Genomic DNA, 12,503 nt, shown 5'->3' with positions numbered 1-12,503 from the left:
GGTGCAACCTCATCTGGAGAATTGCATTCAATTCTAGTTTCCTTATCTAAGAAAGATATAGTGGCACTAGAAAAGGTTCAAAGAAAAGCAACCAAGATGGTAAAGGGGCTGGAACTCCTCTCATATGAGGAAAGAATAAAACGGTTAGGGCTCTTCAGTTTGTAAAAGAGCTTTTGCCATCACCCTTTCAACCTTTTTGGCCACCTTAAGATCATCACATACTATTATAACCAAGTCCCGCTCTTCTGTTTTGCACATAAGTTCTTCACCCCCTAAACTGTACCGTTCCTTTGGGTTTTTGCAGCCCAAACACATGACCTTGCTCTCTGAGAGATTTGACTCCCATATAGTGATGGAGCAATTGGGATGGTTAGTTAGTAACTCTGCCCTAGGGTTGTCCTCCATATCCAACTTAAATGCAATAGCTTCTGCCATTTCCCAAATAAAACCGATGAAGGAAAGCTCATCTGGTGGAGATTCTCTTCTCTCCTGTAGTAGGGAGGGGTCTAAACATATGCCATAGGATTGCTCTTTTGAGAAGTACTCTGTGTCTTCTTCAAGATTCCCATGAACAATCCGTCTCAGACTCAGGAAAGTACTCCTAATGAGTTGGTTGAGTTTCTGCCCACCTCAGTTTCCTGGATCAATGTCCAGGCCTCGACATAGGATGTTGAGGTACAGGTCTGTCTAAAGCAATCTCCTCCACCGACATCAAGAGTATCACCACATTGGTCAGTGTCAGTCCCAATGTCCGGCTGGGCACAGGCATTGACAGCCTTTAATTCGGGCTAGAGCAGTACCCAATGCCTGTGCACTCTACAGCAAGTCCACAAGCTCCTCCTTTAGCATGGCTTGGATCCGTTCATCGAGGGCAGGCTTCAGTAAGGGCTGGCCAGTGCTGAGATAAAGACAGCCTGTGAATCTGCCAGTACCAAATTGGAAGCAGAGCCTTAGCTGCATGGAGATTGCTGTGTTGACATTACAACAGAGGGGGAGCAGCAATCCTCCCAATGTCGACACTTCTCGGGTACTAGCGATGCTAATGCTCCCAGCACCATGCCTCAAAGGGGAATAATGCTGATGCTTCTTAGCCTTCGTTCAATGTTTGGAATCAGGGTTTCTCAGTGCCGATGAAGTAGACATTGAATCTACATATATCCTCTGTGTCAGGTCTGATGCTAACTGGTCCTGAGGCCGTGCCCAAAATCAAGGCAGGTTGAGATCTCACCAATGCTAGCGCACTCCCAGCATCAAAATAGAGCCCTAGCAGTAATGGGGACTAATGATTCCAATGCCAATGGACCAGACTTAACACCAGAAAGTTCCTTGAGCTAGGTCTCTCTACTTTTCTGGGTTCTTTTCTGTATAAACAAACACAATACAGAGGTGTCAAGGTCTAGTCTTGGACACAGCAGGCACAAACTGTGAGGATCGGTCCCAGAGATGACCCTCTTGCACCGGATTGAGTGCTTAAAGCTACTAGGAACTTTGTTTGACATGAAGGAAAACAATGCTGAAGCTAAATCAAACAGCTCAATGGTGAAAATATTTGATGCAATCTAACTTATGCTCAGGCCTAAAAGGGCCGAAAAAAATACAATAATCTTAAACAGGCCAGTATCACTAAGAGTAAATGCACAGAGTAAGGGAAAGAAGCACTGAGGAGGAAAAAAAACCCACCTGATGGGGAACAAACAAAAGAATTAAAAAAAACATGATTTGCTGAAGAGAACACAAAGCCTGACCTCTCTGCTCTGTGGAAAACTGAAGACTGATGGTCCCATGTTCCAACTTTAGGTGGGAAGGCACTTGCGAATGTGCAGTGCTCCCAAAAGCCTCTAAAAAAAAAAAAAAAAAAAAAGAGATGCTGGGCAGTGTCTGCACTGGGATCCATCAGATAATGTCATCCAAATGTAATATATATTGTCCTGCTTGTCCTCAGAGTAAAAAAGATACCTGAAAATACAGAGGCCAACAACATCCAAGTTCACACTAAAAAAAAAATTAGGAACCAGGAGAATTTAGGAAGAAACCTTAATAAAACTTACAGACAGGACATTAATTTGGCTATGAAATGATGGCTAAAAATACAAAATGATTTGCTAGAGCCAGAATTAAAACAGTGACTACTGAAAAACATTCCACATTGCTAGAAAAATTGTGAACTGGGCCACAGGATAAAACGACAGAACAGTGATAGTGCAGGAAGAGTCACATTTTTGCTGGTAAATTCTGGAAAGTTTGTTCTCATGGTACCATGACTCATGCACATGAGAGGTGAATATGTCTTCAAAAATGTACATGTATTCTGCAGGTCCAATATGACTACAGAAAGAAAAACAAAATTAAGCTCACTGATAGATCTTTGATTGTAATTTTATTTATTTATTCATTAAATTTTCTATACCGTTCTCCCAGGGAAGCTCAGAACGGTTTACATAAATTTTACCAGTCTGTATCAATGGGTTCACAATCTATCTAATGTATCTGGGGCAATGGAGGAGGGGATTAAGTGACTTGCTCCAGGTCACAAGGAGCAGCGTGAGTTTGAACCCATAACCTCAAGGTGATGAAGCTGTAGCTTTAACCACTGTGCCACACTCTAGATCAGGGGTGTCCAACCTGCGGCCCCGTGAAGTATTTTGTGCGGCCCCGGTGGAGGATGATGCAGTGTTTTCCTCTGCTGCCCCTGTGTGTTTACCGTCTTGCCGGTTCCCTCCTCTGTCTTGCTGCAGCGTTTGCGCGGCCCCAGAAACATTTTTTTCAGCCTATGTGGCCCAGGGAAGCCAAAAGGTTGGACACCCCTGCTCTAGATGTTCTGTTTCCTGGTACTTTGCTCTAACAACTGCATCATTCAGTGTTCCATTTCTGTATGGGAATGTTTACCTTAAATACTTTCAAGTACTCAGGAAGAACAGTAGCAAATTTGCTTATTGTGTATATTTTCGCTTCCTCATTCTGATCCAGAGCTTTATGAATGCTTTTCCAGAGAATTACTATAATCTCCAATAAACCTGCCATACAGGTAGAGTCATTTGTTGATAATACATCATTCAGCACCTGAAATGAAAAAATTCTGCTTGTTAAAATATTAAGTTCATATCTGAGATTGAAAAGAAACCAGCCACCATTTAAATGCTCTGCATTTTCCACTATTATGTTTATCTGTGAATTTTTTACCTGTGAATTTAAAAAATACTATAAACATTTGAAAACATAACAAAGAAATGGTTTAAACCAAGTATGGTCAATCACCAAGACTTCAGAACTTAGCTACTTATCATTCAAGCATCATTCATAAACATTAAATCACTTTCCTAAAAACACTATACTAGCTCACCTCGTGATTATAACAGGAGCCTGGCCTACTAAAGTGATCAGGAATTGCTTTCTACTCTTAAGACTACTCTGAGGAATTTGAATAAGAAGAGATTATAAATTTATTGGTAAATAAGGAGCAGAAAGGTTAAAGCCTAAAGATTTCTAATACCACTTGAACTTTTCAAAAATAAGCCAGTTACTTTTTTTGTATGTTGTCAATATATATATAGATCTATATAACTTATATACTCTAATATAAGCAAAGATTTGGGGGCCAAAAATGAGGGTTTCGGCTTATATTTAGTTAAGTGCCAACCCGCCCAGACTTGTTGCAGGCCTCTAATGGGCCTGCCTAAGACCTGATGGTCCAGTGGTGGTCTGGGACAGGAGGGATCCCTCCTTCTTCCTGTCGACTCTAAAAACTTTTAATTCCCTCCCACCTTCCCTGCATACCTTTTGAATTCCCAGGCGGTCTCACGGTGGGCTGAGACAGAAGGGATCCCTCCTGCCTCCTATCCTAGCCGACTGACGATTTTTACCTCCCTCGCATATGTTTCAATTCTGGTGGTCCAGTGGTGAACTGAGCAGGAGCAATCTTCCTGTGCTCCTGCTCAGCAAAGAGTCACGAGCTAAATGACTGCTGCTAGTTCTCGCAGTATTCAGCTAGCGGCTCCTCGCCGAGCAGGAGTGCAGAAAGATCGCTCCTGCTTGTTTCACCATTGGACCACCAGGAAATTGAAAGGTATGCGGAGGAGGCAAAAATCATCACAGTCGGCTGGGACAGGAGGAGAAAAGAATCCCTCCTGTTCCAGCCTACAGCTAGACACCCAAGGAATTCAAAATGTACACAGAGGAGGCAGGGACAGGAGGTGAGAGTGATCCCTTCTGTCCCGGCCCACCATGAGACTGCCAGGAAATTCAAAAGGGAGAGAGAAGTAAAAAAATAAAAATAAATATATATATATGTATATATTTTTTTGTTGTTAGTCGGTGAGAACATGAGGCAGGAGGGATCCCGCCTGTCCCAGTCCACTGCTGGACCATCAGGTCTTACAGGTCATGTGGTATAAAAAGCTGGACTTTTACTGCATCTTAATTTTCCATGAGAGTGACAAACCTGTGGCAGCTTAGTATCACAGATGAGTCACTTCCACAGCATACAAATAACACTGCTTGTGACCAACCTTACAAACTGCACTATTTCTAGTGCCTCAAAATATCAGAGCTAAGACAAAACCTGATGTCCCCAAGTGTTTCTTAAAGGGGCTGATGCAAATTCAGCAGTTGCCCCCTACTCCCCCTTCCAATAGTTCCCCCCCAAATGCCCCCCCTTCCAATCACCAAAAGCACACCACACTCTATTGTAGATGCTCTATCCACCCCCACCTCAGAGCCTACATTTAGTAATCTGTTGGGATGAGGCAGTAGCAGTCCCCAGTCAATCCTGCCGCTTGCTGGCAGCAGGTTCAAAATGGCACCAGCAACCCTAACCTAATTATTAAGGCATGTTATGGGGTCTGCAGCAAGGGCTTAAGGATACCACTAGGGATTACTGGTGCCATTTTGAATACAACAGTGGCAAGGGACAAAGCAACTGGAGATTATTCTTGCCCAAACTCCACTAGACACCAGCAATTACTTAAGGTAGGCTGGGGGAGTGGAGCTTGGGGGTACATTTAGTGATTGGCAAAGTTTCGGAGCACATGGGTTTGGGGGAGAGAATGTGATTTGAGGAGACATTGGATAGAAATGGGAGGGAACAACCCCTTTAAAAGCAGCCGAGAACAAAAGGCTGCAGCTTTGCAGCCTGAGGCTCCTTCACAGGAAAACTACCACTGCCTTTTTGCTAGTAGTATTTTTTCCAGAAATACCACAACTTGCTATATTCATCACCAGCTATGTTATTCAGTTTATACAGTAATGAGATCTTTTGCATTCATTTGCATTTAATTATACTGTATCCCACAATAATTTATTTTAACATATGTCACAGTAATCTAAAGCAAGTTTCTGCCCTTTAGCATGTATTAAGGGGCAAATAATGGGCATTAGAGCTTTAACGTCTTAATCACTACCCACTTATTCATCTATATTATAGAAAAATAAACTTGAAATCACTTCCATACTGAAGTTTAAGTTATCTTATACACAGCAGAGACACATTATTATGACCACCTGCTAATACCCAGAATAACTACTACTACTACTTCTGATCACTTATATAGTGCTAAAAGGTGTAAAGGTGTATGCAGCGCTGTACATAACCACCTCTGGCAGCAAGGACAGCAGCCAAACGCCGTGGGAGTCACTCAATAAGATGCTAGGTGGTTGTTAGAGGTTATCTGTAGCCATACAGATTTCAGTGTGTCTGATAGTTGCTGACGGGTGCATGGCGGTGGATCAAACATCTCGATCAAGGTGGTTCCAAATATGCTCAATTGGGTTAAGGTCTGTGGAATTCAGAGGCCAGGCAAGTAGCTGGAAGTTTTGGCCGTGCTCTGCAAACCACTCATGAACAATTCTGGTTATATGACATGTCACATTGTCCTGCTGAAAGATCCCATCGGCCATAGGGAAGACCGTCAACACATACGGGTATACTTGATCAGTAAGGATGGAGAGATACCTATATCGGTTGAGAGTACCTTTCAGAGGTATCAAGGGACCCAGACCATACCAAGAAAAAATTACTCGATAACAACGCTGCCACCACCAGCTTATGTATGTCCAAAAATGGTTGCTGGGTGTTTGTTCTCAGTGGTTTCATGCTTGACATGCAATGTCCATCCGTTTGATGGAGCTCAAAACGTGACTCATCAGAGAAAGTAACCCTCTGCAAGTCAGTGCAAGTCCGTTACTACTCCTATGCAAATTACAGCTCTTTTTTGCTATGAACCCTCGTGAGCATGGGTTCAGTCACCAACCATCTACTCCAGAGCCCCATTTGCAACAGGGTTTGCTGCACAATCGTTTTGGACATACATCTAGAAACACCCCCCTCCCCCCACCCGTTCATTTGGACAGTGAGTTGTTCCACAGTAGTGTGCCGATTGGACTGTACTAACCTGCACAGCCAACGTTCAACTCTTGCTTTGATGGCTTGTGCTGTACATGTTGAAAATGGAAGATGAGGTTTTCACCTTCAATAACCTTCTGTTAGTCCCTGGAAGATTCAATATGCTTGATGTTCAATCCCTTCACGAAATCCAGGAGTTGCAGAAATCCTAACACTTTTCTGAGAACATGCTCCTCCCACCTTAGAAAGATAGTTACAGCTCCCTGCAGTTCAGTCCCAAAGTCAAGCAACATACCAGAACAAATCCATTATAAGAAAGGTGGATACTGGGTAAGCTCCCCATCAACATAAACAATGCTGAACTGATCTGCTCTGCAAAACATGAAAATAAGTAATAAAATAGCACAAAGGCAAAACAGAAAATCCTGAGGAACAATGTAGAAATAACCTGCTGTGTGCAACGAGTACCTACATGAAACAGCCTTTGGCAATATGTTTACTCACAGAAGAGTGAACTCCCCACAGGATCAGTCTATTGGCTGGAAGATCCTCAAGCCTATAAGAAGAATAACGGGCAGAAAAACAGGCGATTCAGAACAACTGAGCTTACACAGAGAGGGCAGGCCATACTGAATCCTTCAGGGACTAACAGAAAGAAGATTATTGAAGGTGAAAACCTAATCTTCCATTCTGCTACATCCCTTCCAGATTCAGTACACTAGGTGACATACCAAAGCAATGCCAGTGTCTAGGGAAACACATACGAGCCTGCCCGCAACTCCTAGGTCCCAAAAGCGGCATCAGAGCAAGCCACCACATTCACTAAGTAAAACCAAGTAAAGGTATAAATAAAAGACCATCTAGCTGCCCTGCAAATTTCATCTGGATGAATCGCGCGAGACTCCACCCATGAAAACAACACTTCTAGTTAAGTGGGCCTTAAGGGAAACTGGCGGCTGCTTGCCGCGGGTGATATACTGTATGTCATGCAAATGGCCATAGGAATCCATTGAGGTCTTAGACACCAGAAGACCATGTTAAGGCGGAAAAGTGAGGACAAAGATAATCAGACAGCCGAAAATCATTAGTCCTCTCCAAATAGTGGAGAAAGAGACACTGATGTCCAAACTGCGCAACATCTGATCCTTTCTCTCCGAACCTGTGAAATGAAATGCAGCAAACAAAACTCCTAGTTGACATGGAAGGCAGAAAGGAAGAAACAGTAAGGAGAACAATTCCTGCGTCCATGATTTGGAGAAAGGATTCTCCCTGCATGAGCTTGAAGCTCCGAAATACACCTTGCTGAGACAATTGTGATCAGAAAGAGTCTTGATCATCAGATCCAAAAAAGTAGCATCATTTAGTGGCTCAAATGGGGCTTCCACAAGACTCTGTAAAATGATGTTAAGATTCCACAAAGGGAAAGGATGATGCAAGGGAGGCCACAAATGAAGTGCCTCTCTCAGAAACCTGGTCACATCTGGATGAGTAGAACCCCTGTGTGCCCAGAAGCACAAAAGGCCTGCTACATGAACTTTAAGGGGGGGCCACTGTTAAACCCTTATCTAAACCTGCCTGAAGAAAAGCCAGGATCACTGAAATAGGAACCCACTCAGACTCCACCCGGTCCTTAGCACACCGCTGTTGAAAAGCCTTCCAGGCTTTGGCATAAGAAGCTATAGTTGAGGGTTTCTTGGACTTCAAAAGCGTTGAGATGATCACATCTGAATAACCACGCCTCATCAAGGCTGAGCGCTCAAGAGTCATGCTGTAAGCCAAAGCACTGTGGGCTCTCCTTGAGCAAAGGACCTAGACTGAAGAAATGAAAGAGAGGATATATTTAAGATCATTGAAACATGGAAGTCAGAATTTAGGCTGAAATTGAACCCAGAGAAGACAACATTTTTTGTTGCATCCTAGGTCAGAATTTTACAGAAACATCTTTTGTGTTAAATAACACTACTTACCTTATACAACCTATCATTAATATCTTGGTTTTATTTTAGATCAACACATGACTATGCAGGATCAGGTAAATGCCCTGGTGTGGAAGGTCTTCTATACTCTGTGGAAATTGCATAGTATAAGATCTTATTTTGACACCGCATCGTTCAAACTACTGGTTCTGTCGTTGGCAATTGACACATGCCACCACCGTGGGGTTGTCTGAGAATATGCGCACTGCTTTTCCCTCTAGAGTGGGATAGAGAATGAGTAATGCCAGCTGAATCACCAAAAGCTCCAGACGATTGATCAACCAACGCCTCTGATGTGGAGTTTACTGCTCCTGAATGGAGCGGTCCCCACAGTGAGCATCCATCATAAGAGTGATCCACTCTGAGATCTGAAGAGGCTTGCCCTGGTGGAGAGCCTCTCCCTGAAGCCACCAATGCAGACTGCTGCGAGCTGGTTCTGTCCAGATGAGTGGCATCTGACGGGGATGACGCTGCAGAGACCACGAGAGAGGAAGGATTCCTATAGAAGGCGCATGAGCGCTCTGGCCCAGGGGACCGCTTCAAAGGAGGCTGCCACGGACTTCAGCACCTGCAGAAAATACCAGGCTGTGGGAGCTGGAAGATCCAGGAGATCTGATCTACTGCAAAAGTTTCTGTCTGTGTGGCTCAGGAAGAAACATATGACTGCCGGGTGTAGAAGAAAGGCCCAGATACTCCAAGGTTTGTGAAGGCGCCAACTGGCTCTTCTTGAAGTTGACAATCCAATACAAGCACCTCCATTACACATTCGCACTCCTGTCAAGATGGAGCCTGGATCAACCAGTCAACCAAGAGTGGGCCTGGATACCCTGCTTGCTGAGAAAAGATGCTACGACTATCATCATCTTGGTAAAAAGTGAAAGGAGCTGTCGCGAGCCCAAAGGAAGAGACACAAACTGGAAATGTTGCAGAACATGGAAACGCAGAAACCTGCAATGCTCTAGGAAGATTGTAATATGGAGGTAAGCCTCCGTGAGATCCAAGGACGCTAGAAATTCCTCAGGAGGCACAGCAGCAATGATTGTGCACATGGTTTCCATTCAGAAATGAGGAATCTGCAGGAAGTGACTGACCGACTTGAGATCCAGAATGGGTCTCCAATCCTCTGAGAAACCAAAAAAACACTGTGGAGTGACGAAGTTCCTGAAATGGACTTTATTGATAATTTCAAAGTTCCAAAGGTACAATTAAGCAATCCACATAAAAACCTAGAGTACCTAGTCCGCTGAAAGCGAAGGACCCAACACGGTCCTCATTTCGACAAGACAGTCTTCTTCAGGGGTCCCTGAAAGTCCTATGGTAGTAGATACATGGAATAACTGGTGTGTGGAGAATCGTGAGGAAAGTGCTGCTTTGGTTTCAAGCAAAAATAAAATCTGAAAAATAAAAAATAGCGATTTGGGATGTGGGGAGGTAGGAGACCTGAATTCTATCCTTAGAAACTCTGAAAAAAGTTTTACCGCTTTACACAGACCACCCCCAAAGCTCCCATAGGAAATAAAGGAGGTGAACTTACAGTCTATGCAGTGCCTGACTGTCAGCTCTACAGCTGAATGGAGGAATGGATTTTCTTCATCAGAACACCTAGTGTACTGAATCTGAAAAGGACGTAACAGAAGGTTCTATTCATCCACTCACAGTACACTTTAACCACAGCAGCCTGTGAACAGTTCACAAACAATTTCTGAATTGCTGTCACCCTTGGCCAAGTAGTAGATGATCATGCCTTTTTCAATGTCTGATAAATTGCACTTTCCCCATGACAGCCACGGTTGCTATATTGCCAACTTGCTGACATCCCACCTTATATATCCACAAAGTCTGCACGCGATACATGCATTCGTTCATTGGCTGTGCATCCCTGATGTCAGAGGTAGGTGGTGGTCATAATAATGCGACTTGACCGTGTATTTTGATACTTTAAAAGGGTGCTGTTTTATACAAGACATAGTTCCATTGTATTCTACATACACTTGAATTCTCCTTTTCATTATCTTCATCATCTGTTTCTTGCTCGTTCCTTGCACCAGTCCTTTGAATGCAGGCATTTAAACAACGTCTGATAGTCAGCATCAACTTAGCTTTGAGAAAAACAAAGATTTAATTTATATGAGTAATGGGTGGATATAAGTACTATATATTTCTATGATTACAGAATTCTAAAATGAATAAATAAAAATGCCATTGTAAGGAAAGCACAGTTACTTACCGTAACAGGTGTTATCCAGGGACAGCAGGCAGATAATTTTATCACATATGGGTGATGTCATCCATTCAGCCCCGATGTGGACAGTTTCAAAAGCAGATTTGCTTGAAGAACTTTTAGAAAGTTTGCGACTGTCGCACCGAGCATGCACGAGTGCCTTCTCGCCCGACATAGGGTGTGCATCTCCTCAGTTCAGATAGCTAGCTAAGAAGCCAAACAGGGGAGGTGGATGGGTTGTGAGAATATCTGCCTGCTGTCCCTGGATAACACCTGTTACGGTAAGTAACTGTGCTTTATACCAGGATAAGCAGGCAGCATATTCTCACATATGGGTGACCTCCAAGCTAACTAGAATGGGATGGTGGGAATGTTGGCAATTCAGGAGAATAAATTTTGTAAAACTGCCTGGCCAAATTGGCTATCCCATATGGAAAATGAATCCAGACAGTAATGAGACGTGAAGGTATGAACTGAGGACCAAGTGGCAGCCTGCAGATTTTCTCAATAGGAGTAGATCTGAGAAAAGCTACAGAAGCCACCATGGCTCTAACTTTGTGGGCTGTGACTCGACCCTGTAGATGCAGTCCAGTCTGAGCATAGCAAAAAAAGATGCAAGTAGTGAGCCAATTGGAGAGTTCTCTTGGAAACTGGATGGCCCAACTTGTTTGGATCGAAGGAAACAAAGAGTTGAAGTGAAGATCTATGTGGCTTAGTCCTTTGCAAGTAAAAAGCCAAAGCACGATTGCAGTCCAGAGTATGAAGAGCTGTTTCTCCAGGATGAGAATGAGGCTTTGGAAAAACACTGGGAGTACAATTGATTGATTGAGATGAAATGCTATAACATTTTTTGGTAAGAATTTTGGATGAGTGCAGAGTACTACCTTGTCATGATGGAATACTGTGAAAGATGGATCTGCTACTAAAGTGTGTAGCTTACTAACTCTGCGAGCAGACGCAAGAGCGATAAGGAAGACCACTTTCCAAGTGAGATATTTCAAATGAGCTGAAGACATTGGTTCAAATGAAGGCTTCATCAACTGAGCAAAGACAACATTGATATACCAAACCACTGGAGGCGGTTTGAGAAGTGGTTTGACATTGAAAAGTCCTTTCATAAATCTGGAAACCACAGGATGAGCAGATAAAGGTTTCCCATCCAAAGGCTGATGAAAAGCAGCAATTGCACTGAGATGGACTCTAATAGAAGTTGACTTGAGACCAGAGTGGGATAAATGAAGAAGATAATACAGAACTGAGGTTCCTTGTGATAAAGATGACACAAAGTAGAAAACCGAGTCCACTTTTGTTTGTAACGTTGTCTGGTGGTAGGTTTTCTTGAAGCATCTAAAATGTCCTTGACAGATTGAGAAAACTGCAGGTTTGGAGTTAAATCGAGAGGTACCAAGCTGTCAGATGTAGAGACTGTAGATTGGGATGAAGAAGAGAACAGTGACTCTGTAAGCAGAGATGGAAAAACTGTTAGAAGTACTGGCTCCCTGCTGCTGAGTTGAAGTAGAAGGGAGAACCAAGGTTTTCTGGGCCACTGAGGAACTATGAGAATCATGGTGACGTGTTCTTGTTTGAGTTTGACAAGTGTCCTGAGAATGAGAGGGGATGGAGGAAGTGCATATAGAAATTTGTTCTTCCATTCCAGGAGAAAGGCATCTGCCTCCATCCAGTGAGGAGAGTAAATTCTAGAGCAAAACTGGGGCAGTTTGTAGTTGTGGGGAGACGCAAATAGGTCTGAGGAGTCCCCCACTAAGAAAAAATGTGAAGGAGAGAGGGAGAATTGAGTGTTCATTCGTGAGGTTGCAGGAGACGACTCAATTTGTCCGCTAGAGCATTCTGCTCTCCTTAAATGTATACTGCTTTCAGAAAAGTGTTGTGAAGAATTGCCCAATTCCAAACCTTCTGAACTTCTTTGCAGAGGAAGAAACCCTGTTCCTCCCTGCTTGTTGACGTAGTA

General features: G+C 43.4%; 1 protein-coding gene across 5 annotated transcripts in view; it reads right to left on the bottom strand.

Annotated features, from left to right (window-relative positions):
* Positions 1–12,503, bottom strand: part of NCAPG2 (non-SMC condensin II complex subunit G2) — a 180,663-nt gene that overhangs the window by 80,982 nt on the left and 87,178 nt on the right. For all 5 annotated transcript variants that reach the window (XM_033931595.1, XM_033931597.1, XM_033931598.1 and 2 more), the window contains 2 exons: positions 10,303–10,412; positions 2,887–3,060 (listed from right to left, as the gene is read on the bottom strand). In XM_033931595.1, the coding sequence (XP_033787486.1) occupies positions 2,887–3,060; positions 10,303–10,412 (284 nt within the window). The remainder of the gene's footprint in view (positions 1–2,886; positions 3,061–10,302; positions 10,413–12,503) is intronic.

The sequence above is a fragment of the Geotrypetes seraphini genome, chromosome 2 (genome assembly GCF_902459505.1).
Source record: "Geotrypetes seraphini chromosome 2, aGeoSer1.1, whole genome shotgun sequence".
NCBI lineage: Eukaryota > Metazoa > Chordata > Amphibia > Gymnophiona > Dermophiidae > Geotrypetes > Geotrypetes seraphini.
Note: the sequence above shows the minus strand (reverse complement) of the source record. Positions and strands in the feature narration are given on the sequence as shown.